The 25,678-nt window shown below is 55.9% G+C and overlaps 3 protein-coding genes across 6 annotated transcripts; 2 read left to right on the top strand and 1 right to left on the bottom strand.

The window, feature by feature from the left end:
• Positions 1–5,986: 5,986 nt before the first annotated feature.
• Positions 5,987–7,150, top strand: IER3 (immediate early response 3). The gene is made up of 2 exons (XM_002714361.6): positions 5,987–6,226; positions 6,346–7,150. The coding sequence occupies exons 1-2, from the start codon at positions 6,017–6,019 to the stop codon at positions 6,604–6,606; spliced, it is 471 nt and encodes a 156-aa protein (XP_002714407.1). The 5' UTR covers positions 5,987–6,016; the 3' UTR covers positions 6,607–7,150.
• Positions 7,151–7,268: 118 nt separating this feature from the next.
• FLOT1 (flotillin 1) lies at positions 7,269–22,819 on the top strand. Of its 4 annotated transcripts, none has more exons than XR_016234705.1 (13): positions 7,269–7,669; positions 7,856–7,912; positions 8,180–8,255; positions 8,350–8,440; positions 8,652–8,795; positions 8,923–9,042; positions 9,131–9,226; positions 9,352–9,504; positions 17,670–17,851; positions 18,061–18,106; positions 18,221–18,377; positions 18,565–18,729; positions 19,835–22,819. XR_016234705.1 is itself a non-coding variant. In XM_089334326.1 (13 exons), exons 2-13 carry the CDS (start codon positions 7,892–7,894, stop codon positions 19,862–19,864), a joined length of 1,266 nt encoding a protein of 421 aa, XP_089190452.1. In that variant the 5' UTR covers positions 7,274–7,669; positions 7,856–7,891; the 3' UTR covers positions 19,865–22,819. The 4 variants fall into 4 exon arrangements, 3 of the variants coding, with proteins under 3 accessions (XP_089190452.1, XP_002714406.1, XP_017200498.1); XM_089334326.1 differs by having other exon boundaries at positions 7,274–7,669; positions 8,180–8,259; positions 18,240–18,377; XM_002714360.6 differs by having other exon boundaries at positions 7,275–7,669; positions 18,240–18,377.
• TUBB (tubulin beta class I) lies at positions 20,961–24,945 on the bottom strand. The gene is made up of 4 exons (XM_002714359.5): positions 24,731–24,945; positions 23,501–23,609; positions 23,073–23,183; positions 20,961–22,818 (listed from the first exon to the last, which is right to left on the bottom strand). Exons 1-4 carry the CDS (start codon positions 24,785–24,787, stop codon positions 21,761–21,763), a joined length of 1,335 nt encoding a protein of 444 aa, XP_002714405.2. The 5' UTR covers positions 24,788–24,945; the 3' UTR covers positions 20,961–21,760.
• Between the last annotated feature and the right edge of the window lie 733 nt (positions 24,946–25,678).

Consider the following 25,678-nt stretch of genomic DNA (forward strand, 5'->3'; position numbering starts at 1 on the left):
GCAAAGCTACTGTCCGCCCAGCCCAGCTTCCTCTTTCATGAGCTCATGGTCAAAGCCAGGCGGGCGAGAGGCTGCTGCGTGTTTTTTCCCTAACTTGGTTCTGACTCACCCTTGGTATTTACCCTTCCCAGAAAAACGCCCAAGGGCTCACCCCTTGGCAGCTCATCAAGCCCAGGCGCTAACACGCGATCTCCACTGGGTAGGGCCCAGGAGCCCAGGCAGGCGGCCCCCAGCTCCCGCCGCCTCCACCACAGAGGCCTCTCGGGAACAGAACTGTGGCTCCAACCTAAAGGAAAGGGAGCTGCAGTGGCTTTGAAAGTGCGGGGGAGACAGGTCCACCTGAGTGCACTTGGGAGACGCCGCTGAATCATGAGGCTCCAGAGGAGGGAGAAACATCAGGCTCCCTTTCATCCTAGCCCTTCGCCTTGTAGGTGAACTCATCCAGTAAATACAGGGTGTCTGCAAAGGCAGGGAAATACTGGATGTGCTTGCACATTCTCCTACACAGTCACATCTCGACTTACACCTTGGTTGTGCTCTCAACAGCTGGCGCTGGAGCCATCTACAGAGACATCCAGCTGCCTCCCAGATGAACAATGCACCTGCCACAGTGAGCACCTACAGAGGCTGAGTTTCCAGCCTTTCCAGGCATCTGTGTCGCTCCGGAGGCACTGAAAAGAGAGCAGTGAGCAAGTCGGAGAAAGTGCTGCTCTCGTGGATTGCTGGAAAGGGAGCAGGCACAACACCGGGTCCTAGAAATCCGTGTCATATCCACAACAGGGGTGCTGGGTGCTTCCCCCCAGCTCCCCACTCTCTGCAGCCTTCAGTGTAGCTGGGGGTAGCCCGGCCAAGCTGGACTGCGCTGGGCTGAACTGGGCTGCCTCCCAGGACACAGGGTCAGCGTCACTTTTGTGACTTTGCCTTGGTGCTCCAGGCACTCTTAGCCAGGTTTTTTGCGTCAGGGGAAACTGCCGGAGAAAGCTCTTTGGCTTCCTAGAGCCTAAAGGAAGGTTTTTAGGGGGTCATTTATTAACTTGCTGCCTAGATCTCACCATCTCACCTTATCCCCACGCTTCTGGCTTGAATTGTTCCAGCTAAAATGTGGAACAGGCAGCAGGGAGAGGGTGTTTAAAAATACTCACGTACCTGTATCAAAACAGGAATGCTTAAGCCTCTGCTTCTCCAAGGAAAAGAAGGAGCTACAAAATCTGCCTGAGACACAGACGGAGGAGGTGAGGAATGAAGACAGAAGTTGAGTCCCGGGGGTCTGGGCCCTCAGAGGCTATGTTCTACCTGCTCTCCTGTCCCTGCCTTGGCTCACTGGTGTGCCATCCCTGTTCCAAAGCAGGTGAAATGACAGCTGCCATGCATGAAGCACCTACTGTGTGTCTTAGAGCAACACATTTTTAAATATGTTTAAAATTACATATTTATTTGAAAGCCAGAGAGACAGAGATATCTTCCATCTGTGGGTTCACTCCCCAAATGCCCATAACAGCAGGTGCTGGGCCAGGCCAAAGCCGGGAGCCAGGAACTCTGTTAAGAATCTGCATACTTGGCGCATCTTCTGCTGCCTCCCTGGGTGCATATTATCAGGAAGCTGGAATTGGAAGCCAAGCCAGGAGTCAAATCCAGGAACTCTGATATGGGGTACAGGCATTCCAAAAGATGTCTTAACTGCTGCACTAAATGCTTGTCTCCACACATTGCACTTTTATATTTTTAAAGATTTATTTGAAAGTCAGAGTTACACAGAGAGAGAAGGAGAAACAGAGAGAGAGAGAGAGAGAGAGAGAGAGAGAGAGAGGTCTTCTATCCACTGGTTCACTCCCCAGTTGGCTGCAATGGCCAGAGCTGTACCAATCCAAAGCTAGGAGCCAGGAGCTTCTTCTGGGTCTCCATGCAGGTGCAGAGGCCCAAGGACTTGGGCCTTCTTCTACTGCTTTCCCAGGCCATAGCAGAGAGCTGGATCGGAAGCAGAGTATCTAGGACTTGAACCAGTGCCCGTATGGGATGTTGGCACTGCAGGAGGCAGCTTTACCTACTACACCACATCACTGGCCACTTCATTACACTTTACAAGCTATTTATTTGAACAGGAGAGAAAGAGAGAGAGAGAGAGAGAGAGAGAGAGAGAGAGAGAATCTGCAATCTGCTGTTTCATTTTCCAGATGCCTGCATCAGGCAGGGCTAATTCAGGCTAAAGCCAGGAGCTGAGAATTCAATCCAGGTCCTCCACATGGGTGGCAGAGACCCAAGTACTTGAGCTAACACCTGCTTCCTCTTAGGGTGCTACCCACCCTATTTATATTCTTAATCCTTGAAATAACCTAAAGGCCAATTGTCCCATGTGTCAATTGAGGAAACAGATTTTCGGAGATGTTAGCAAACTGAACCCAAATCATGTAGTTAACGAGTGGCAGATCTGGAACTTAAGCCCTATTTCCTCTTTACTTCCTCTAATACCACTAGATTCTCCTATGCCTTTTTTTTTAACCTTAAACCCACCTGAAGTCAACAAACAGTTAATGAGTAGCTGCTAATTGCCAGGTGCAGCCAAGAGCTTTCACCGCTCAGGTGGTGACCTCAGTACCCTGGCCCCACCACTCCACTCGGCTTCCCCTTCTCAGCAGCTGCCACCTCCAAGTGTCTGTCTCCCTTGTCCAGTCTTTAGCCTCCACACTGGGGCAGCAGGCCTGGCTCACCCGCGGGCTGGGGACTTGCAAAGCGTGAGGACCAGACTCCATCACCCGCTCTGCTGCTGCTCAGTATCCTCCAACCTCTTGTTCCAAGAGGAAGGGCAGCGGGCTCTGAAGGGACACAGCTGGATAAACAAACATCTCCAGGACTGGGGCTTAGCTCTGGGGAGGAGATGGATTTAGGAATATTTATGAAGCCCCCACTGGGTGACAGGCCAAGAACTGAGAACCCCACACAGAGGGTTATGGGGGAAAAGGGCAGATGTGGCCATGAACACTCACAGAGATTAGATTCCAGTGGGGGAGGAAAAAAAACAGCCGGAGGTAAACAAACACAAGATACCTCCCCAGTGTGTAAGTGCTGTGACGTAAACAAAACATGGGGCTGATAAAGAGGTTATTGTGGGGGGTGGAGGTTAAGACAATAGGTCAGACAGAGGATCCGGAGGATCGAGGTGGTCCTGGGGAGGACAGGAGAGGAGCTGGCGCTGGAAGAGGATCAAGGCCCCCTTGTCTAGGATGAGGGCAGTGGGAGCTGGTCCAGCTACTGGTTTCTGCCCCTGGCACTTCCTGGCCTTAACTCATCACCCCCCCACACACCTCCACACCCCCTCATTGGCTTAATGATTCACTTTCAACCTTTCTCCAGCTTCCTGTGTGGCAGGGAGATGCAGGGGCAGAGCCCCGGGGTCTCCACCGGTGGCAGGAACGGGCACTGCAGTGTTCTCTGGGTCCCCATTCTGGTCTTGCCACAAAGAAAGGTCTCTGTGTGCTAGGAGGACAGTGAGGATAACTAAACCCAGCTGGAGGCCCAGATTCCAGATGTGGGAGGTAGTGGCCAAGCAAGATCCTGACATCCATTTCCTATCCCCTCCCCTGCCTGATGCCCTGGAGAAATTTTCCATCATAAACAAGTTATGAATTCCTGACCTTGGGTGCTTCCCCCTCTCTCCTACCCAGCAGTTTTCTTCCATCATCACTATCTCCCCCACCCCCAAGATGTGTCTCTGTCCACATGTGCAACCAGTCATGTGCTTTCATTCGTTGGTCCTTGCGTAGTGTGCATTGGCCTTTGAGTAAGGACACCAGTGGGTGTGCAGGCTCCATGTGCTTGCTTTAGATGCAGGGTTGATGGCGGACAAAGGACAGATGTGGGGAAGAGATATGTCTTTATTAACGGAGGAGGTGTATTTTACAGGCCTGCCTGGAAGAGGTGTGTAATGGGAAAGGAGTCTCCCATGTTTACCCAAGGGTAATGGGTGCCAAACAAAGGAACTCATAGGCCCTGGAAGCAACTGCATTAGGGCAACAATATATCAATTTCTAGCCAAATCGTGGAGCGGTCCCTTATCGCCTTCCTATACTGAAATATGGCTGAAAAATGCCCTTAGGTGTTTCTTGTTTGATGTCCTTGTGAGACTTGCCTCAGATTTCCTTAAGATGTTGTAGAGTTGTGTGAGGGTTTGTATCCATGTCTCAAAAGCTTGGGGAGACCCAGCCAGTGTGTGACTACAATGTGTGCATTGACACGTCTGTACTTTATTGTTCATTTCACAAGAGGCAGGGAGGCTGGATAGTACCCAGGACAGAGCCCCTGTTGGAGCAGATCGTCGGTGTGCTGATCTGGTGTACCAAGCTTAATGTGATGGCGACAGATCTGAGCCAGACGCACTTCAAACCCCCAGAGCCCTCCCTGATCTTCCCATCTTTCGCTACCGGCAGGTCCAGTCCGCCCACCGTCAGATTCCAGGGACCTCATGCTAGGACGACCTCTTCCAGTCAGCGTTTCAGGCCCTTGTTATCTTCTACCTGAAACCTTTCCATCGCGCCCTGTCTGCTGCCTCAGTGTCTCCCCAGCCTGAGCACAGTCCTTGCCCCAGTCAGTTCCCATCTTGAATCCCTCCCCTCCTTTCTTTTCTTTCTTTCTTTCTTTTATTAATCTCAACCCACAAATTCCATGGTCCGAAGTCAAGTTCAGGCTCCCGGCCACCAGCTGAGCCCTCCACATTCCGCCAGACTCCTCTCCAGCCATCATGGCTCCCCACTGCTCCTTTACGGGAAACTTCCTCTGAGGTTGTTTTCCTTGTGATTCCCCAAACACATCCTGTACTTTTCCAGTTCAAGGCCTTTGCTGATTCCACGCTGTTTCTCCCAGTCATCATCCACATCTGAATGTGTCATATCCCACTCACTGTTCAAGGCCATCTCCAATGCCACTCTGCCATGAAGCCTCTCCCCCCTTGACTGGACAGATGTAAACATCAGTTCTTTCTGATGCCCCTGACTGCTTCCGTTTCCTTAGGACCCTCGAGAATTCTCCTGGTCATGGTCCCCTCCCCATGCTGGCGGGTAAAGCCCTCCGGGCTGAAGGGTCAGCTTCATTTGGCTTGCAGCGCCCTGAAACTTACCTCCTCACTGGCAACAGCACCTTTGACAGGCACCTGGCTCGGGTGAATGCTCAGAAGATCTTAAATGCTGCCTGGGAGATCAGCTATCTCCAAGGGGGTCATGGAAATGTGTCAATTCTGTCTTAAGTAACTACATTACTGCAACATTTGCACAATGTCTCACAATGTAAAACATTTGGCTGCTAACTTCTTAACCTTTGTTATTCTGTGACTCTCTGAACCATATTCTGACACATCCAGGTGAGCAGGTCTGCTGGGTTGTCCCTCTGCAATCCTTGCACCTTTGCTGTACCTGTGTGTTATGCACACGTGGTATGTGTATGCACGAGTGTGCACATGTGATAAGTGCATGTGTGTGTCTTCACGTGTGCTAAGGCAAACACGGTTGTGCCTTGTGGGAGCTAGTGTGTTCATTTCCTGGTCCTCTTGCCAGTTTCTGAAATGACTTCCCTCTTGGGGCGTGTGTTCCTATGCAAGCCTGCAGGTGTGTGTCCGTGCCTGTGTAATTGCTGTTCCTTGACCTTGCTGGGTCAGTAATGTAGCCAACAGGCAGGTTTCCTTTTGTGACCTCTGCTGCCTGCCCAGGGTCGGGGTCTGTGATGGAGCTTGTGGCTGAACCATCTGTATGCTGTCGTGGGCCTGGCTAAAGCTGCCACATGCTCCGACATGTGCCTGCAGCCCGGGACCTCACCAACCCCCATTCACGACGTGCACTTGGGCGCCGAGGGTAGCACGGGCCAGGTCTCCACCCCCTCCCTTTGCTTAATCGTCGGAATTTCCAGCCGGCTCCAGCCAACCGCTCCCCAGCTGCGGGAGGAGGAGTCGCCAGGACCCGCCCAATCCTCGGGCGTACATAAGGAGCCCCGCGCGCTGCCGGCCAGCACTCGGCTCCACGCTGCACACTGCGCGATGTGTCACTCTCGCAGCTCGCTCTCCACCATGGCCGTCCTGCCAGCCCCGACCCCTGCCCCCTCCACCAGCCCGGGACACCGGCGGGGCTCTGGGCCTGAGATCTTCACCTTCGATCCTCTCCCGGAGCCGGCGGTGGCACCCGCCATGCGCGCCCTCGCTTCTCGCGGGCACAAGAGGAGAAGCCGCAGGGTTCTGTACCCTCGAGCGGTGAGTGTCTCCGGAGTGGGCAGCCTGGGGGAGGGGGGCGCGCTGCCCTGGTGCGGCTGGGGAACCACCGGACGCCAGGCTCTTGATCTGACCCGTCCCTTCTGTCTGTCCTTCCTCAGGTCCGGCGCCAGCCGCCAGCCGAAGAGCCGAATCCCGCCAAGAGACTCCTCTTTGTGCTGCTGACTATAGTGTTCTGCCAGATCCTGATGGCCGAAGAGAATATGTCGGCGCCCCTGGTCCCGGAGGACGCCCCCAGCGCCGAGTTCCCGGCGCCCACGCCGGCGCCCCCTGTCCTCGAGCCCTTCAATCTGACCTCGGAGCCCTCGGACTACGCTTTGGACTTCAGCACTTTCCTCCAGCAACATCCAGCCGCCTTCTAACTACACATCCCCCAGAAGAATCTGAAAAACCCAACCCACACCAGACGTAGCTGGTGCACAAGAGCGTATCCCAAACTGGGACTTCCAAGGCAACTCAAACTCAACACTACAGCCAAGGCGCCAGCCGGGGCCCGGGCGAGCACACGCAGGCCGCCTGCAGGTGCCCGGCTGGACTCCTCATTCGTATTTATATGTATTTATATGTCCTCCTAGGTGATGGAGGGACGTATGTAATATTTATTTTAATTTATGCAAGGGTGCGAGATCCGCCCCCTCTGCTGTAAACGCAGGTCTTTTGGTATTTATTGGACTTCGTGGGGTTGGTGGAGGCAGAGCGGGAGGGGGGTGGTGGTGGGTCGTGTCTTTAGTGGGTGACACCTTGCGCTCTCCAGCGTCTCAACCCCGCCGGTCTGCGGTGCGAGGCTTCGGGGAACTGCTGGGAATGAGGTCCGGGGCCGTCAACCTCCTCCAGGTTGCCCCTAAGGGGCGGCTGTCGGGGTCGCCCGGTATGTTCTGTGAACACAAATAAACCTGATTTACCGTCTGTGACTCTCCCAGTGTGCTTCTTTCTGCAAGCGGCGAGTCCCTCCTCCCCGCCCGCGGGAGGAGCGGTGGCCGCGCCCCGCCCCGTCCCGCCCCCGGTCCCGGAGCCCCTCTTCCCGGAGTCGGAGGGCCGCCGTTGGCTGCCGGCTCTGTGGCTTCCCCAAGTCAACCGCGGCACAGCCCAAGTGTGGCAGCCTCCCTTCCTCCGGGGGTGCCGGAGCCGCGGAACTCACGTCCCGCGCACGGGGCGGAGCGCGCAGCGGCTGGGGCGGGACTGCGGCTCCCGCAGGGCGGTGGAGAGCGGGGCGCCCCGAGGGGCCGGGGCCGCAGGCGGGCGGGCGCGGACCCAGCGCGGCCTGCCGGGAAAGGGGCGGGCCGAGCGCGCGGGGCCGAGCGGGTGGGCTGGGCGGGCTCGCGTCTGCCGCAGCAGCAGGGTGCGGCCGGCTGGAGGGCCGGGCCGGGCTTGCGGGGAGACCGGTGCGCTAGCTGCCCCTGTTCGGCTCGCTGGGCGTCCGGGAAGGTAAGTGGGGGCGGGGAGAAGCAGCCCGGAGCTGCGGAGGGCAGGGGGAAAGGAGTGACCGGAAACACGGGGAAGGGTTTGCGCAAGGGATTTTCAGGGTTGCGCTGGGGTAAGCCGTAGCGGACCCAGGGGTGCGGAAGGGACGGGCGTGCCCATGCGCAAAGGCGTTCTCTCCGTCTCCTCCAGCTTCCTCTTGAATCATGTTTTTCACCTGCGGCCCAAATGAGGCCATGGTGGTCTCGGGTGAGTACTGTTCTCGTCCCAGACAGCCAGTTAACCCTCCCACCCCCAAACCGCTGTGAGTCTGCTCGCTGCCGCGTCTCCCCCTTCCCTGCCAGCTCCCCAGCGCCCAGCTTCTGCCCCCTGATGGTCGTGAGAGACCCACCTGTCATGGCCAGCCGCCCCCTGCCCAAGTCCAGGCTACCTGCCCTGCGGGTCCTAAGCTGTCTCTTGGGGACTGGGGCCCGCCCCCAGCTCCTCCGTGGCCACTCACCGCCCCGCCCCTCGCAGGTTTCTGCCGGAGCCCCCCAGTCATGGTGGCTGGAGGCCGCGTCTTTGTCCTGCCCTGCATCCAGCAGATCCAGAGGTGGGTAGGAGGAGCACAGGGATGGAACGCCTTGGCTTTCAGTCTCTCTCCTGCCTTTCTTACTGTCTGTGTCTTCTCCCGCCCCTGCCCCCAGGATCTCTCTCAACACACTGACCCTCAATGTCAAGAGTGAAAAAGTCTACACTCGCCATGGGGTCCCCATCTCAGTCACTGGCATCGCCCAGGTGAGGCTATCAGAGCCTTCCCCAGAGTCTACTGCTCCATCACCTCCTAGAGGTTTCTGGCCATGAACTTCTCAACCTCTGCTTGCAAAGAAACTCGGCTGCTAGTCTGGCATGTTCCAGGCACCCCAGGCCCCTTAGAAGCATCTCTTAGAGGGCTCCCCTTTCTCTCCCTGGCTTCCTGAGGCCTCCCCCTCCGCCTCCCTGGCTGCAGGTGAAAATCCAGGGGCAGAACAAGGAGATGTTGGCAGCTGCCTGCCAGATGTTCCTGGGGAAGACGGAAGCCGAGATTGCCCACATCGCGCTGGAGACCCTGGAGGGCCACCAGCGGGCCATCATGGCTCACATGACTGTGGAGGTGGGCCCCGGAGGGCAGTGGGGGTGCGGTGCAGAATACATGGACCCCAAGGACCCAGCTAGTCTGCGAGAGGTGGTGGGCTGGGAGCTGAAGGTTCTTCTGCCCCCCACTCTTTCTGTTCTCCTAGGAGATCTATAAGGACAGGCAGAAGTTCTCAGAGCAAGTTTTCAAAGTGGCCTCATCAGACTTGGTCAACATGGGCATCAGCGTGGTGAGCTACACACTGAAGGACATTCACGATGACCAGGTAAAGCCAGGCTGGTGGTCCTTCCTGGCCCCCTCGCCCACCTCCCCTGCCCTTCTGAGGACTCCTGATTTCTGCCCCACCCCCACAGGACTATTTACACTCTTTGGGGAAGGCGCGGACCGCTCAAGTCCAAAAGGATGCTCGCATCGGGGAAGCAGAGGCCAAGAGAGATGCTGGGATCCGGGTGAGATTGATGGGGGCTGGGAGGGGCACAGCTGAGGGGGCTGGTGGGGCTGGGAGGGAAGCTCTCGCTTGATGACCTTCTTTCTTTCTGCCCTGACTTCTCCTGCCTGATCTCTGCCTGGACAGGAAGCTAAAGCCAGGCAGGAAAAGGTGTCCGCTCAGTACCTGAGCGAGATCGAGATGGCCAAGGCGCAGAGGGACTACGAGCTGAAGAAGGCCGCCTACGACATCGAGGTCAACACCCGCCGAGCACAGGCTGACCTGGCCTACCAGCTTCAGGTGAGAGCCTCGCACCGGGGAGGGGTCCAGGCTGCTCGCTGCCCCTTCCCCTCCTGCCCAGGCTACCACTCTCTCCTGTTCCAACTCTGATCTTCTAGTTCTCTGTTTCTCCCCACATAAGGAAACATTTAAAAGACCAACATTTCAGCTGAAAAGCAAAGAGAAGGCCAAGAAGGGAGCTGATCAATAGGGTTTGGGCCGTATGTTCGGGGCAGGTGGTGCCCTGTGAACCTGGTGGAGGGGATGAACTACAGGTAGGATCCAGCCGTGCTCCACTCACCAGTCTGTACATTCTGGAGTGGGTTTTGTTTTGTTTTGACAGGCAGAGTTAGTGAGAGAGACAGACAGAGAGAAAGGTCCTCCCTCTGTTGGTTCACCCCCCAAATGGCCGCCATGGCCGGCGCGCTGCACCAATCCAAAGCCAGGAGCCAGGTGCCTCCCCCTGGTCTCCCATGTGGGTGTAGGGCCCAAGCATCTGAGCCATCCTCCACTGCACTCCCAGGCCACAGCAGAGAGCTGGACTGGAAGAGGAGCAACCGGGACAGAACCGGCGCCCCAACCGGGACTAGAACCCAGGGTGCTGGCGCCGCAGGCGGAGGATTAGCCTAGTGAGCCACGGCGCCGGCCTGGAGTGGCTTTGCATCTGCCCAGAGGAAGGAGTGCCTTGTAAGTTGCATAGGAGCACCCCATAGGCTAAACAACAGCTATCAAAGAAGGATTGGAGAAAGGAGAAAGGAGAGCCAGGCATGGAATCCTACAAAGCATGATCTGTGCAGCCCTTGATGTCACAAGGAGGTACAGCCCATCCTCGTTATTCAGGGCTTCCTTGGGGGAGAACCCCCGCATGTTCACTGGAAGGTGCTGGTAACCCCAGAGTCAGTACTCACAGCACATTGCGGTCACGCACGCCAAGGAGTTGCCTCCTGCAGCGTCGTTTGGTGGTATGTTGCCTGCCACTGTCCCCCACACTCTGCTGCTTTTTGTTCATGAGTTCACTGGTTCCCGTGGCCCCTAAGCACTGTGTGAAGTGCTGTCTGTTGTCGCTTAGCACGAGAAGCCGTGTGTCAGAAAAGCTTCATTTAGGTGTGAGCTACAGTGCATTACCTAAGGTGTCTTCGAGCAGAAGCCTAAAGCAGGGGTGTGTGTTCATGGGTTGATGCTAATGTTGTGACCAGAAGCTCACAGGAACCCAGCCCTATATTCCCCTGGGAACAAAATAAGCATTAGCTAATTCAGTGTTCACGGCTACTTTCTAGAACAGAACTGCCGTGGACAATGAGGATCAACTGGGCTTTATGCCCTTCACCCAAAAGATAGCTCTGTTAGGAATTTCAGTTTTATTGGGAGTGGGTCCAGGCTGAAAGCATAATGGGGTAAAAACACCTTTGGTTGTGATGCTGAATCCCTGAGCTTGATAGGCGGCCGAGGGTGGTGTAGAGCTTTGCTGCTCCGAGCATGGTCTGCCTGGCGGCCATGTCAGCACCACTGGGAAGCTTGTTGGAAATACAAAACCTCAGGGTCCCGTCTGGCCGACTGAGTCGGAACCTGTGTTCTTTTTTTTTTTTTTTTTTTTTTGACAGGCAGAGTGGACTGTGAGAGAGAGAGAGAGAAAGGTCTTCCTTTGCCGTTGGTTCACCCTCCAATGGCCGCTGCGGCCGGCGCACCGCGCTGATCCGATGGCAGGAGCCAGGAGCCAGGTGCTTTTCCTGGTCTCCCATGGGGTGCAGGGCCCAAGCACCTGGGCCATCCTCCACTGCACTCCCTGGCCACAGCAGAGAGCTGGCCTGGAAGAGGGGCAACCGGGACAGAATCCGGCGCCCCAAGCGGGACTAGAACCCGGTGTGCCGGCGCCGCTAGGCGGAGGATTAGCCTAGTGAGCCGCGGCGCCGGCCAGGAACCTGTGTTCTAACAGGTGAGTCCCTAGAACACATATTATGCATATTGGGGTTTTGAGAAGCATTGCCATAGTGAAGCCCCCAGTAGCTCACAGGGAGGCTGTGGATAAGCTTCCTAGCCTTCTAGAAGGCTGGGCTGGCTGGGTGCTGCTCAGCTTTTAACAGTTTCTTGTTATGTGTCAGGCACAGCTAGTTGCCTTGGAAACAAAGATTCATTCAGCAAATATCTGTTAAGTGCCTTCTGTGTGCTAGACATTGTTTTGGAGGTGAGGATGTAAGTGTGGAGGAGACAGGAAGATTTCATAGAGCTTACATTATAATACAGGAAATCGATAATAAGTAAATGGACTTCCCAGGCCATATTTTACTTAAGTGCTGTGAGAAGAAAAATAATACAGTTTAATATGAAAAAATAAGTGGAGGGACACTGTATTGAGCTTGGTGGGAGTCAGAGGATGCTTCCATAAGGTTGAAGTTAATCTAAAGAAGAGGAGTGGTGACAACAACATCTTAGGTTTGTGCCATTTAAATAACCACGTGTGGCTGGTGGCTAGGTAGGGGGACCAACAAACACAAAGGCCCTGACAGAAAGAACTGGGTGTGTCCCAGGAACTGGAGAGAGAGTTCTCTTTTAAGATTTATTTATGGGCTGGCACCGCGGCTCACTAGGCTAATCCTCCACCTTGTGGCACCGGCACACCAGGTTCTAGTCCCGGTTGCCGCTCTTCCAGGCCAGCTCTCTGCTGTGGCCCGGGAGTGCAGTGGAGGATGGCCCAAGTCCTTGGGCCCTGCACACCATGGGAGACCAGGATAAGTACCTGGTTCCTGCCATTGGATCAGCGTGGTGCGCCGGCTGCAGCGGCCATTGAAGGGTGAACCAACGGTAAAAGAAGGACCTTTCTCTCTGTCTCTCTCTCTCACTGTCCACTCTGCCTGTCAAAAAAAAAAAATTTATTTATGGCTGGCGCCGCGGCTCACTTGGCTAATCCTCCGCCTAGCGGCGCCGGCACACCAGGTTCTAGTCCCAGTTGGGGCACCGGTTCTGTCCTGGTTGCTCCTCTTCCAGTCCAGCTCTCTGCTGTAGCCCAGGAGTGCAGTGGAGGATGGCCCAAGTGCTTGGGCCCTGCACCCGCATGGGAGACCAAGAGGAAGCTCCTGGCTCCTGGCTTTGGATCATTGCAGCGTGCTGGCCGTAGCACCCATTTGGGGGGTGAACCAACGGAAAGGAAGACCTTTCTCTCTGTCTCTCTCTCTAACTCTGCCTGTCAAAAAATAAAAAAAAAAAAAAAAAAAGATTTATTTGAGGGCCAGCGCTGTGGCGTAATAGACTAAACCTCTACCTGCAGTGCGGGCGTCCCGTATGGGTGCTGGTTCCCATCCCAGCTGCTCTTGTTCTGATCCAGCTCTCTGCTGTGGTCTGAGAAAGCAGTGGGAGATGGCCCAAGTCCTGGGGCCCTGCACCTTTGTGAGAGACCCGGAAGAAGCTCCTGGCTTCAGATTGGCTAAGCTCTGGTCATTGTGGCCATTTGGGGAGTGAACCAGTGGATGGAGGACTTCTCTATCTGTTCCTCTCTGTGTCTGTTAACTCTACTTCTTGGGGCTGGTGCTGTGGCACATTAGGTTAATCCTCTGCAGCTGGGACTTGAACTGGTGCCTGTATGGGATGCTGGCATCACAGGTGGTAGCTTTAACTGCTACACCACAGCGCCAGCCTGAGGAAGGGGATTTCTGATCTGGGGTGGCTGATGTGCTGTGAGTAAGGAGAGACAGGCAGGGCCACATCATGTAGGGTGTTGCTGGCCATGATGGAGACCTAGAAGAGAGTTCAAAACTATTAGAGAACTTTAAGCAGGGAGCTGGCAAGGTATAGTAAGGGGCAGTCTGATTGCCTTGTAGAGAATGGACTATGAGATGAGAAGAAAGGGGCCAGCACTGTGGTGGAGCAGGGTAAGCTGCCACTTATAATGTCGTATCCCATATCAGAGTGCTAGTTCAAGTCCCAGCTGCACCACTTCCCATCCAGCTTCCTGCTATTGTTCCTGGGAAGGCAGCAGAAGATGGCCCAAGTGCCTGGGCCCCTGCCACTCACATGGGAGATGAGGATGGAATTCCCATCTGTTGCACCCATTTGAACCAACAGATGGAAGATATCTCTCTCTCTCTCTCTCTCTCTCTCTCTCTCACACACACACACACACACACACACACACCTCTTTCTCTATGTTGCTATGTCTTTCCAATAAATATATAAGTAAACCTTTAAAAGGGAGAGGAAAGGAAGCAGATCTTTTCCAAAGATGATGGATTGAATAAATGCAGCTCATTATAGTACTCTCTCATAAAACCATAGGGTGATTAAAAAAATTAAAACTGGAGAAAATAGGAACCAAAATCACAGCATCGCTTTGGAAGCTGGAAATCAGCAGTCATTGACAAAGCAGCCCTGAGACAGCTGAGCTTGAATCCTGCAAGGGGAAACAGCAAAATGATGACCAGGCTCAGGAGCTGGCAGCCCCGGGTGCCTCTAGCCATGGTGCAGCCTGCTGAGAGGAAGAACGGCTGGAAAGGGGCTTCTCAGCCAGAGACCCTGCATGGGTTCCTGCCTCTGAACGATGGCTCCTCTCCTGCCTGGAGAACAAACCAGAGGTTGTGGCCAGGAGCTGACTGTAAGCGGTAAGAGTTGGGGGTTGTTTACCAGTGAAATCACAGGGTGGTCGCCATGGGTACTGAGGGCTGAATCCTGACAGCCGCCCCTCCACCCCGTCCAGCTCCCAGGACATCTGTCTTCGCACAAACAACAAGGCTGTTCTAGGGAATGTGACCAGTGCGATCATGAGTCAGACGTTCCCGGGTACGTGGCCTGCCCCAGGTCACCCAGGAGTGAAGCTCAAGGTTAAGCAGCCTCTCTGCCATCTCAGCGCTTCCTTCAGTGTGTTACCTTCCTCCCTGGGAGCAAGACAGCAAAGATTACCTGAAAAATGAGGGATCCTCAGCACGGGAGGCAGAGACCAAACCCCCAACAGAACAAGCAATGTGAAGGAGAACTACTATGCAGGGAGAAGCAAGCTTTAACATGAAACAAGACTGATTTATTGAAAGGCAGGGAAACAGAGGGGAAGACAGGACAGATGGATATACAGACATTATTTGTGTTATATATATAATACACAGACACATACACATACAAAGAGAGCACCCATTTACTGGTTCCCTCCCCCAAATTCCTGTGCCAGGTTGAAGCCGGAAGCCTGGAACTCAATCCAGGTCTCCCATATGGGTGGCAAGGACCTATGAATAGAGACATTGCAAGCTGCCTCCCCAGGTGTGCATTAGCAGGAATGCTGGAATTGGCAATAGAGCCAGGATTTGAACCCAGGGACTCTGATATGGGATGCAGGTGTTCCAAAAAGTGTCTGTCTTTTCTAATTTTTACTTATTTGAAAGGCAGATCTTCCACTGGTTCATTCAGTAAATGCCCACACAGCTATGGCAGGGCCAGACCAAAGCCAGGGACCCAGAACTCAATCCAAGTTTCCTATATGAGTGGTAGCAACCCAAGTACTCGAGCCGTCATCTGTTGCCTCTCAGGGTATACATTAGCAGGAAGCTAGAATCACAGCAGAGCCAGGACTGAAACCTAGGCACTTTGAAACTTAACTGCTGTGCCGAAAGCCCAGCCCCAACCAGCATTGTAACTCTTAGGCCAAATGCTCACTTCAGAATAAAGCTTTCTTGGCGTGTGGCACAGCATATTAAGCTGCTGCTAGGAATGCCCACCCCCTGAGTCCTGGATACCCTGCTTCTGATCCAGCTTCTGCTAATGCGTCCTGGAGGCAGTAGATGACAGCTTAAGTGCTTGGGCCTGTGCCACCCATGTGGGAAACCCAGACAGAGTTCCAGGCTCCTGGCTTCCATCTGGTCCAGCCCCAGCTCCTGGCTGTTGTGTCCATCTGAGGAGTGAACCAGCAGATGGAAGATCTCTCTCTCTGTCTTTCCCTCTGTTTTGGTAATTCTGCCTTTCAAATAAATAAACTTTAATTTAAAATGATATATTTTATTTATTTAAGAGGCAGAGTTATATAGAGGGAGAGACAGATTGTCCATCTGGTGGTTCACTCCCCAGATGGATGCAACAGCTGGGGCTGGGCCAGGCTGAAGCCAAGAGGCTGGAGCTCAGTTTGGGTCATCGGTGGGAGGGGCTCAAGTGTGTGGGTCAACTTTAGCTGCTTTCTCAGGTGCAGTAACAGGGAGCTGCATCAGAAGCAGAGCAACCGGGACTGGAACTGGCACTCCCATACGGGATGCCAACATCGCAGGCAGCCACTTAACCCCTTGTGCCACAATGTTGATGCCTGTTTGCGAGTATCTAGGGAGAAAGATGTTCATTCACTCTCACTCTCTCAAGTAGATAAAAAAAAATCAGCATTTTTATTTATTTTTTAAAGATTTATTTGAAAGTAAGAGTTACACAGAGAGAGAGGTCTTCCATCTGTTGGTTCACTCCCCAGTTGGCCACAACAGCCAGGAGCTTCCTCTGGGTCTTCCCATGCGGATGCAGGGGCCCAAGCACTTGGGCCATCGTCTACTGCTTTCCCAGGCCATAACAAAGAGCTGGATTGAAAATGGAGCAGCCGGGTCTTGAACCGGTGCCCATATGGGATGCTGGCACTGTGGGCGGTGGCTTTACCTGCTACGCCACAGTGCTGGGCCCCAAATCAGCATTTAAAAATAATAATAAAGTCTTTAAAAAGTGTTTTTAAATGGCCTCAGTGAGAGAAGAGTTTTCATTCAGGAAACAGGGACAAAGAATAAAGAACAAAAGAGGATGTAGAAGTGAAGAAGGCGAGTGACACGGCTTGTGTGATCAGACCTGTGGGGTGATGTGCATGGCTGAGCATGGGGAATGGGCAAGAGAGAGATGTGTTCCTTGCCTGGTGCCATTCCTCCCCAGCACCTTATGCAAGCTTCTGAACCCTGTACACTGCAGAGAATAGGAAAATGAAACTGGGGCCAGTGCTGTGGTGTAGCAGGCTAAACCTCACCTGCAGTGCCGACATCCCATATGGGCACTGGTTCGAGTCCTGGCTGCTCCATTTCCCATCCAGCTCCTTGCTAATGCACCTGGGAAAGTAGCAGAAGATGGCCCATAGGGAGACCTGGATGAGGCTGCTGGCTCCTGGCTATGATAACCATTTGGGGAGTGAACCTGCAGATGGAAGATCTCTCTCTCTCTCTCTCTGCCTTTCAAATAAAAAATTAAGAAATTAAAAGCAAATGAAATCAGCGTGTATAAGAGGTACTCTGTGCACAGTCCCCCTGAAAGGCTACAGGGGGCGCTGGCACAGCCGTGGTTTCTGGGAAAGGGAACTGGCAGGTTTGGGGAAAGAGATGGGAGTGGGGTGGGGGGAGTGTTACTTCTTACTGTTGCCTTTACAATGAATACCATATGCAAAGGGTAAAAAAAAATTTTTTTTTAAAGATTTATTTATTTGCAAGCCAGGGTTATGGAGAGAGAGAAAGAGAGATAGATCAATCTCCCATCCACTGGTTCTCTCCTCAATTGGCCACACAGGCTGGAGCTGATCTGATCTGAAGCTGGGATCCCGGAGTTTCTTCCGGGTCTCCCATGCGGGTGCAAGAGCCCAAGTACTTGGGTCATCTTCCACTGCTTTCCCAGGTGCATTAGCAGGGATCAGAAGTGGAGCTGCCAGGAACCGGTGCCCCTATGGGATGCCGGCATCACAGGTGCTGGATTAACCCACTACGCCACAGCACCGGCCCCAAAGGGTAAAAATTTTGAAAGACCCCCCCCTTTCCCTTCCCCACCAGTAGCTAGTAGCTGTTGGAATAGCCAGACCCAGAACTGATGGTGGCTGCATTAGGGGTGTGGCAGCATAGATGTGCTTGAGAGAGACCATGGAAGTGGAGGTGGGCTCAGTCCCCTCCAGCTGTTCACACTCTGGAGTGAGAAACAGAATATGGGAGCTCGTCAGAGAGTCACCTAAAGGAGAACAGGAGCCGGGTCCCAGCCCTGCCGAGCTCTGATGCAGATCCTGGCTCAGAGGAAGAGGACCATCGGGGCACACCCAGGCCACGCCCTGCTCCGTGTGGGAAATGGATTCCACTGGCTTGGCTGCGCCGCTGGGGAGCCCGTCTTCGTGGGCCTCCTTTATAGCCTTTCCTGGAGCCCGGGCTTCTCCCTTTCTCTTACCCCTGGGCACTGGCTCTGCCTTCGGCGCTGACCCCCAGCGAGCGCCCCTCCTTACCTAGGTGGCCAAGACGAAGCAGCAAATCGAGGAGCAGCGCGTGCAGGTGCAAGTGGTGGAGCGGGCCCAGCAGGTGGCAGTGCAGGAGCAGGAGATCGCCCGCCGGGAGAAGGAGCTGGAGGCCCGCGTGCGGAAGCCCGCCGAAGCCGAGCGCTACCGGCTGGAGCGCCTCGCCGAGGCCGAGAAGTAAATGCTCTTCCCTGGACCCCGACCACGCCCACGCCCTCGCCCCTTGGTCTCCTGAGTGCCCCAGGATGGAGCGCTGAGCCCTTCGGCACCTCGACTCCTGTGGAACTCAGTTTGCAGGAGCCCCCGTCCCCCCAGCACTGGGGCTGGTGCTCTCCTGGGAGCAGAGGCCCCCTCTCAGCTCCTGCTCGCCCCTCCCTCGTCCCCAGGTCGCAGCTGATTATGCAGGCGGAAGCGGAGGCGGAATCCGTGCGGGTGAGTGAGCGGCTGGCCCCCATTGGCTCCTGGAGGGAGTTGGGGGCCCCTGCCTGGCCTGGGCTGGCCCAGCCCTTTCTCCCTCTGAATTCTTCCCAGCCATTGCCTGGACAGGTATCACCTGTATCCTCAGATGCGTGGGGAAGCCGAAGCCTTTGCCATTGGGGCCCGAGCCCGCGCCGAGGCTGAGCAGATGGCCAAGAAGGCCGAAGCCTTCCAGCTGTACCAGGAGGCTGCTCAGCTGGACATGCTGCTGGAGAAGCTGCCGCAGGTCTGGGCGCCTGTGGGCACCGGGAGAGGAACCGGCCCCCGGGATGAGATGGGTTGAGCCGGGCCAGGGGACCGTAAATGAGGGGGTGGAAATTACCAGTGAGGATGGATGATCCGAAGGGCAAGGACCTGAGAACTCAGGGTCCTTGTTGTAGAGAGGTGCTCAGCAGGTGTCTCTCCCCTGCCAGGTGGCCCAGGAGATCAGCGGTCCCCTGACCTCAGCCAATAAGATCACGCTGGTGTCCAGCGGAAGTGGGACCGTGGGGGCAGCCAAAGTGACCGGGGAAGTACTGGACATCCTAAGCCGTCTGCCAGAGAGCGTGGAGCGACTTACAGGTGTCAGCATATCCCAGGTGAGGGTCTTTGGGGGTGGGGCTGCATCCCTGCGCCCAGCGCTTGGCCAGCAGCTGGCAGCCCGGTAGTCAGTCGCTGGTGTTTATCTGCTGCTTTCTATGTGCCAGACACAGGGCTGGGTTTCTACATATAGATGAGGCTTGGTTGGTTTGTTTTGAACCAAACTGCCCTCAGGGTGTTTTACAAAGTAGATACTGAACTTCCAACATGTTAATAAGCTAGTCACATATTTAGCCAGGGAAGCTGAGCACAGGCTGGCTGGCTCCGGAGCCTGTGCCTGGGGGACTCACTGCGGCCTGCTCTCGGTTAGTTCCAAGGCAAATCACTGTTTCTCAGTGCCTGGGTTTATCCACCTGTGGGTCATGGGGAAGGTGAGAGAACAGGCTCAGGACCACTGCCTCCTAGGTGTGACCGTGGACGCGTTATCAGCCTCCCTGTGTTTCATGCCTGTGATTCAGTTGCTAGAAACTACTTGTTAAGGGGATTCAGTAAACGTAGTGTTTGGAACAGCATCCGGCACATAGCATAATGTGTGTAGTAAAAATATGTATGCAAGGAGTCTCAAAATGGAAATGCGTATTACGAAGAAAACTGCATGGGCCGGCGCCGCGGCTCACTAGGCTAATCCTCCGCCTAGCGGCGCCGGCACACCAGGTTCTAATCCCGGTCAGGGCGCCGGATTCTGTCCTGGTTGCCCCTCTTCCAGGCCAGCTCTCTGCTGTGGCCAGGGAGTGCAGTGGAGGATGGCCCAGGTGCTTGGGCCCTGCACCCTGTGGGAGACCAGGAAAAGCACCTGGCTCCTGGCTCCTGCCATCGGATCAGCACGCTGGCCGCGGTGGCCATTGGAGGGTGAACCAACGGCAAAAGGTGCTTTTCCTGGTCTCCCATGCGGGTGCAGGGCCCAAGTACTTGGGCCATCCTCCACTGCACTCCCGGGCCATAGCAGAGAGCTGACCTGGAAGGGGGACAACCGGGACAGAATCTGGCGCCCCGACCAGGACTAGAACCCGGTGTGCCGGCACTGCAGGTGGAGGATTAGCCTAGTGAGCCACGGCACCAGCCAGCCAAGGCCTCAAGTGTTATCAACTCTTGTCTTTCTGCCAGGTGAACCACAAGCCTTTGCGAACAGCCTGAGCCTCAGCTGTCCCGGTGCCCAGCCTCACGGAACACATTGCCTGGGTGACCCCCGTTGCATGCACTCTGGCCGGCCTCCCTGAGCATGCCCTGACAGTGGGGTCCTGCCCCTCGTCTCTCCTTGCCAAATAGCCTGTGCCTTGCTTTGGAGGGGATGCTCCAGTCCCACTGCACACTGCCGGTGCTCCAGGGGGCTCCCCACGGTCCTACTCGCTCCCATCCCACCTTATTTAACTTCCTAATTAAATGAGTGTGACAGGCTGTCATCTGGAATTCTTTTTAAGACTAAGCAGTGGTCTGCTTTTCAACTTTGCCCACGAGGTACTGTTAGTTAAGTATACACTTAGGACAGGCGTCTGATGCAGCGGTTAAAACGCTGCTTGCCATTCCTGCACCCCACATTGGAGTGTTTGTGTTCCAGTCTCACCTTTTACTTCCAACTCAGCTTCCTGGGAAGCAGCAGGTGAAGTTCAAGTCCTTGAACCCCTGCCACTTACAAGGGGGAACCAAGTGGAACTCTAGGCTCTGGACATGGGCCTTGCCCAAACTTGGCTGTTATGGCTATTCAGGAACTGAACCAGCAGACAGAAGATACAGGTCAACTAGAACCAAGTTTTACCATGGAACACACACTGAGTGGAACCAGTCATCCTTGCCCTTAGTTTGACAAAGAAAATGCACAGGACCACAGGAAACAGCCACAGGCACCCAGTAGTCCAAAGGAACCCTGTGTGCACAGTATCTTGAAGTGATACAAACTGTGCATTTGTGTTGATCTCTGGGGGCTACTGTGACCCAGCCCATTGCTGCTCAGTGCACTGGGTGGGACCACAAGCTGGCACCTCTGCCCTGCTGCTGCACCCTGGGACAAGACCTCTGCTCCCATTTCTCACCCCTGGGTCCCACATCTGAGCCTGCTGCCATTATGAACGCTCATGGGGCTGGTGTAGGGGTGGGTGTGGCTCGGGTGCCAGGGACTGAGAGGAGGATAAGGCACCATGAGGACCTTGGCAGTTCAGGGAGGTCGGAGTATAACTGAACTTGGGCCCCACAGCTCCAGCAGCAACCTTCCCTTAATGAGCACACGTCTGGCGACTTGTTTTTCAATTCCTGTTTATTTTTGGCTCTTGGGGCAATGTCATCTTTTCAATATGAAAAAAAAAAAGCAAGTTCAACACAAAATAGAAATCTGAAGTGTGGGACAAAACTAAAGGAACAGGGGGAAAACAGCCAAGGAAGAGCTGAGATGTTGCCGACAGGAGGCTGTCCTGTCCCCTCTGCTATGGGGAGCAGAGCGAACCTCCCATGCATGGCAGGGATGGATGGGGGTTGGGGGCGGGGGAGGAGGCAGGAAGGCGTTTCTGGAGGCTCAGGGACCAAGGCTGCTGGCCTTTCTCCTTGAATCCCCTTCCTTTCATCAGGGGAAAGGCAGGAATGGAGCATGTGAGACAGGGAGAGTGAGCTCAGGACGGAGCCTGGAGGGAGAAGGAACGGAGATAATACTGTCAACACCCCAAAGCCGAGACGGATCATGGGATACCTGAAGCGAAGATTTCTTCCCTGGCAGGGGCTCCGACTTCTCTTTCTTGCCTGGTACTTGGGCTTATGGACAATTATTTTGGAAACAGAAGGGAAATATTAACTGGACAGATGGGAGCAGTGGGCACCAGAAAGAAACACATGGCAGGATTTTAGTTTCCCAGAGCGGAGAGAGAGAGGAGACATTCAACAAACAAAGATTTATTGAGCTCCTACTATGTGCCAGGCACTGTTCTAGATCCCCCTCCCCACAAAGGAAAAAGAGAGAGAGAGAGGGGGGCAGCAACACAAATTCTGAGGGAGAGGACAGGGCAGCTGAGGGGGCCAGGATGCCCAAGGCGACAGGAGGGCTCTGACTCAGGCTTCCTCTTCAGCCTCCTCCCCGAAATCCTCCTCCTCTTCCGCGGTGGCATCCTGGTACTGCTGGTACTCGGACACCAGGTCGTTCATGTTGCTCTCGGCCTCGGTGAACTCCATCTCGTCCATGCCCTCGCCTGTGTACCAGTGCAGGAAGGCCTTGCGCCGGAACATGGCTGTGAACTGCTCCGAGATGCGCTTGAACAGCTCCTGGATGGCCGTGCTGTTGCCGATGAAGGTGACTGCCATCTTGAGGCCCCGGGGCGGGATGTCGCACACAGCTGTCTTCACATTGTTGGGGATCCACTCCACGAAGTAGCTGCTGTTCTTATTCTGCACGTTCAGCATCTGCTCGTCCACCTCCTTCATGGACATCCGTCCACGGAAGACAGCGGCCACGGTGAGGTACCGGCCGTGCCGGGGGTCACAGGCGGCCATCATATTCTTGGCATCGAAGACCTGCTGGGTGAGCTCAGGCACAGTGAGGGCCCGGTACTGCTGGCTTCCTCGGCTGGTGAGAGGCGCGAAGCCAGGCATGAAGAAGTGCAGGCGGGGGAAGGGCACCATGTTCACGGCCAGCTTGCGGAGGTCGGCGTTGAGCTGGCCGGGGAAGCGGAGGCAGGTGGTGACACCACTCATGGTGGCCGAGACGAGGTGGTTGAGGTCACCGTAGGTGGGTGTGGTCAGCTTGAGCGTACGGAAGCAGATATCGTACAGGGCCTCGTTGTCAATGCAGTAGGTCTCATCCGTGTTCTCCACCAGCTGGTGCACGGACAGGGTGGCGTTGTAGGGCTCCACCACGGTGTCTGACACCTTGGGCGAGGGTACCACGCTGAAGGTGTTCATGATGCGGTCAGGGTACTCTTCCCGGATCTTGCTGATGAGCAGGGTGCCCATGCCAGAGCCCGTGCCGCCACCCAGCGAGTGGGTGAGCTGGAAGCCCTGCAGGCAGTCACAGCTCTCAGCCTCCTTCCGCACCACGTCGAGCACTGAGTCGACCAGCTCTGCCCCCTCTGTGTAGTGGCCCTTGGCCCAGTTGTTGCCTGCCCCGGACTGACCTGGTAAAGGCAAGAAAGCAAGCTTTATTAACAAGGGCTGGTAGGGAGCATGTCTCCCCCTTTCTACTTCTAGGGTAATTCCAGATATGCCTTTTTCTCCTTTAACTTACTCGCTCGGGCAGTCACTCTTCTCCATTAGCTTTCAGGGCACAGCCTACATAAGCTCTCCAAGACTACAAACACCTTGTCACCTGTCTCCCCGTGTCCAAATAAGCTGAATGTGAGTACGTACTAAATTCATCTACAAAACTCACCAAAAACAAAGTTGTCTGGTCTGAAGATCTGGCCGAAAGGCCCTGAGCGCACAGAGTCCATGGTTCCCGGTTCTAGATCCACCAGGATAGCACGAGGGACATATTTGCCACCTGCAGGAAATAAAGTGGAGAAGTGAGAACTAGGGAGGAGAACCTGGTGCCTTGAGGTTGAGACAGCAGGGGGGAATCAGGAGCTGTCGTTCCAGGTTCTGCCACCAGGTGGCAGCAATGCGAGGCTTCGGCCCTGGTGCAGATTCCGCAAAAGGAAAGGCGGTCCTATCCCCAGGAATATAACGGCCAAAATTAAACGGGAAAAAATGGGAGGGGAGATTGTGAAAGCGAGAGAAGCACGCTTCTGAAGTTCTGTGAAATCGGTATTAAAATAAGGAAGGCGGTGCAGCGGGTGAGGCTCCAGGCCCCAGCCTCACCTGTGGCTTCGTTGTAGTACACGGAGATGCGGTCCAGCTGCAGGTCGCTGTCCCCATGGTAGGTGCCGGTGGGGTCGATCCCGTGCTCATCACTGATCACCTCCCAGAACTGCGGGCGTGGCGGAGGGAAGAGCCCCAGTCAGCCACGCGCCCCTCGTTTCCACCGCAGACGCGAGCAAAGCGGCCCTGACGGTCCTTTATGTGCCGGCCGCGCCCTTCCCTGCAGTCAGCCACAGCCTCCCAGAGCCTGGGGCGGGAACGCGGCGCGACCGGGCGGCCCGGCATTCCGAGCGCCGCGGGGGTCACCCGACGCCGCTAGGCGCCCCTCCCAGCCCCCCATGCCGGGCACCGCCCGTCCACGCGGCACACAATGGACCCGCGCCGCGCGCCCCCCGCCGCTGCCGCAGTCCGCCCGCCCACGTGACCGCGGCGCACGCGCACGCCGGGCCGCCGACAAAGAAGGGCGTTGCGCGCGGGGGGCGGGGCCGGGGCGCGGCTTCCGCGTACGCGCCGCCGCCAGGGGCGGGGCCTCCGCGCGGGCGCGCGCCTGGCCCCGCCCCCGCGGGCCCGCCCTTCGGCTACAACGCCGCACTTCCTCCCTGCCCTGCCCCCGCTACTCTGTAACAGCCCGCGCAAAAAAAAAAAAAAAAATCCCCGTCAGCCCCGAAATCTCTCCTCCTTCGCTTCTTCACCTAGTTTTAAATAGAAATTCTGTCCCCCCGCCATTCGGCCCCGCAGGAAAGTCCAGCCCCCTCCCCCTTCCTCTCCGAGTCCGCTCACGCCCTAAGGGCTCTCCTAGGGGCAATAGAGGTAAAATGAACGCCGCACGGTCCTCGCCTCCACCCCGCGCGCCGGGGCCCAGCCTCGCCCCTGCCCCTACCCCAGCCCCAGAGCGCGGCGGGGTGCACGTGGGCCAGACCGCGCCCCGCTTTGTGCGCGGACCGTTAGCAAACCCTCCGAGGCGAAATCGCTCCAAGTCCTGTCTTCCCGCCCTCGCGCACAAAGAACCTTGGCAGAGCGTCCCCCCCCCCCCCAAAAAAAATTGCGCCTGGCGGAGAAAACGAGCCCCGCGTCTTCCCGAGAGCCGGGGGGCTCGCCACAGGCACAGGCAGCAACTCAGGCGAAAACAAAGCTCGCGGGAGCGTGGAGCCCGCGGCTGCCCCGCCAACGTCTCTACAGCATGCTTTCTAGCACGAAAGACGGCTCCAAGAAGAGGCTGGAAACGCTTACCTTGGCACCGATCTGGTTGCCACACTGACCGGCTTGGATGTGCACAATTTCCCTCATGGTTGGAATCTAATTTTCTCTGGCTCGCCTGCGGGGCAAGGAACTATGTGACTCGGGTAGTCTGGGTTTTGGTTATTGTTTTTTTCCCGTCTCTCTGCCGGTCGCTGGCTGGGAGGATGGAGCGTGCCCCGGAGGCTGCAGCAGCGAGGTCCGAACGCGGCAGCGCCAAGGTTCGGAGAGGGAGAAAAGAGAGGGGCGGGCGGGGGAGGGCGGGCGGCAGGGCGGGGCGCGCGTGCGCGGCCCGGGAGGCGGGAGACCGAGCCCGCGCCCCGCTCTGCAGACAAAGCCGCCCCGAGCCCGCCGCTGATTGGCCGCGGCCGACAGGCGCCGGCCGCCCATTGGTCTCCACGCTGGCGGGCCAGCGCAGTGCTCCCTGGGAGTTGTAGTTCCCTATTGTTGTGCACGCTGCAAAAAAAAAAAAAAAATTCCAGCGACTAGGGGTGGGTACCGGCCGCGTCTGCGTGTGTTTGCAATAGAGGAGGACTGTGTCTGCGGTTCTTTCCCTCTGTGCCTGAGTTCTTTTGTGCAGAAAGGGGGCTGTTCTCGGGGATGCAGGGGTTGGGGAGTCCTGGGTGCCGGGGGCTGGGAGGTGAGGAGGGCACGCCCAGAAAGCTCCCTGTAGTAGCAGCTGTCTGAAGACAGGACTGCTAAGCTCAGCGAAAACCAGGGAGCGGTGCAGCACTCTGGCCCTTGGGTGACCCAAAGCCTGAACCCGCATAAGCCGCTGCCCCCTCGGATTGCCTTCCTGATATCTCCCTGGGAGTCTGGGACTGAGAAAGTTGCGACAGAGAAACAAAACTGTAGCGAGGGTCTTTTGGGATGTAGCTATTGTTCAAGGAGTAAGTTGCAGCGTTTAGAGGAAGTGCTGAGATTTGCAGCCTCCGTTATAGG

This window comes from Oryctolagus cuniculus, chromosome 5 (genome assembly GCF_051225735.1).
Source record: "Oryctolagus cuniculus isolate XC-2025 breed Fujian yellow rabbit chromosome 5, ASM5122573v1, whole genome shotgun sequence".
Lineage (NCBI taxonomy): Eukaryota > Metazoa > Chordata > Mammalia > Lagomorpha > Leporidae > Oryctolagus > Oryctolagus cuniculus.

What these genes read in the sequence shown, in the direction of transcription:
- IER3 (XM_002714361.6), top strand. Translation starts at nt 6,017, where the DNA reads ATGTGTCACTCTCGCAGCTCGCTCTCCACCATGGCCGTCCTGCCAGCC. An exon ending in GGGTTCTGTACCCTCGAGCG is followed by an intron (nt 6,227 to 6,345) that starts GTGAGTGTCTCC and finishes GTCCTTCCTCAG; the next exon opens with GTCCGGCGCCAGCCGCCAGC.
- TUBB (XM_002714359.5), bottom strand. Translation starts at nt 24,787, where the DNA reads ATGAGGGAAATTGTGCACATCCAAGCCGGTCAGTGTGGCAACCAGATC. An exon ending in GCAACCAGATCGGTGCCAAG is followed by an intron (nt 23,610 to 24,730) that starts GTAAGCGTTTCC and finishes CCACGCCCGCAG; the next exon opens with TTCTGGGAGGTGATCAGTGA. An exon ending in GTACTACAACGAAGCCACAG is followed by an intron (nt 23,184 to 23,500) that starts GTGAGGCTGGGG and finishes TATTTCCTGCAG; the next exon opens with GTGGCAAATATGTCCCTCGT.
- FLOT1 (XM_002714360.6), top strand. Translation starts at nt 7,870, where the DNA reads ATGTTTTTCACCTGCGGCCCAAATGAGGCCATGGTGGTCTCGG. An exon ending in AGGACATTCACGATGACCAG is followed by an intron (nt 9,043 to 9,130) that starts GTAAAGCCAGGC and finishes CCACCCCCACAG; the next exon opens with GACTATTTACACTCTTTGGG. An exon ending in ACCTGGCCTACCAGCTTCAG is followed by an intron (nt 9,505 to 17,669) that starts GTGAGAGCCTCG and finishes CTCCTTACCTAG; the next exon opens with GTGGCCAAGACGAAGCAGCA.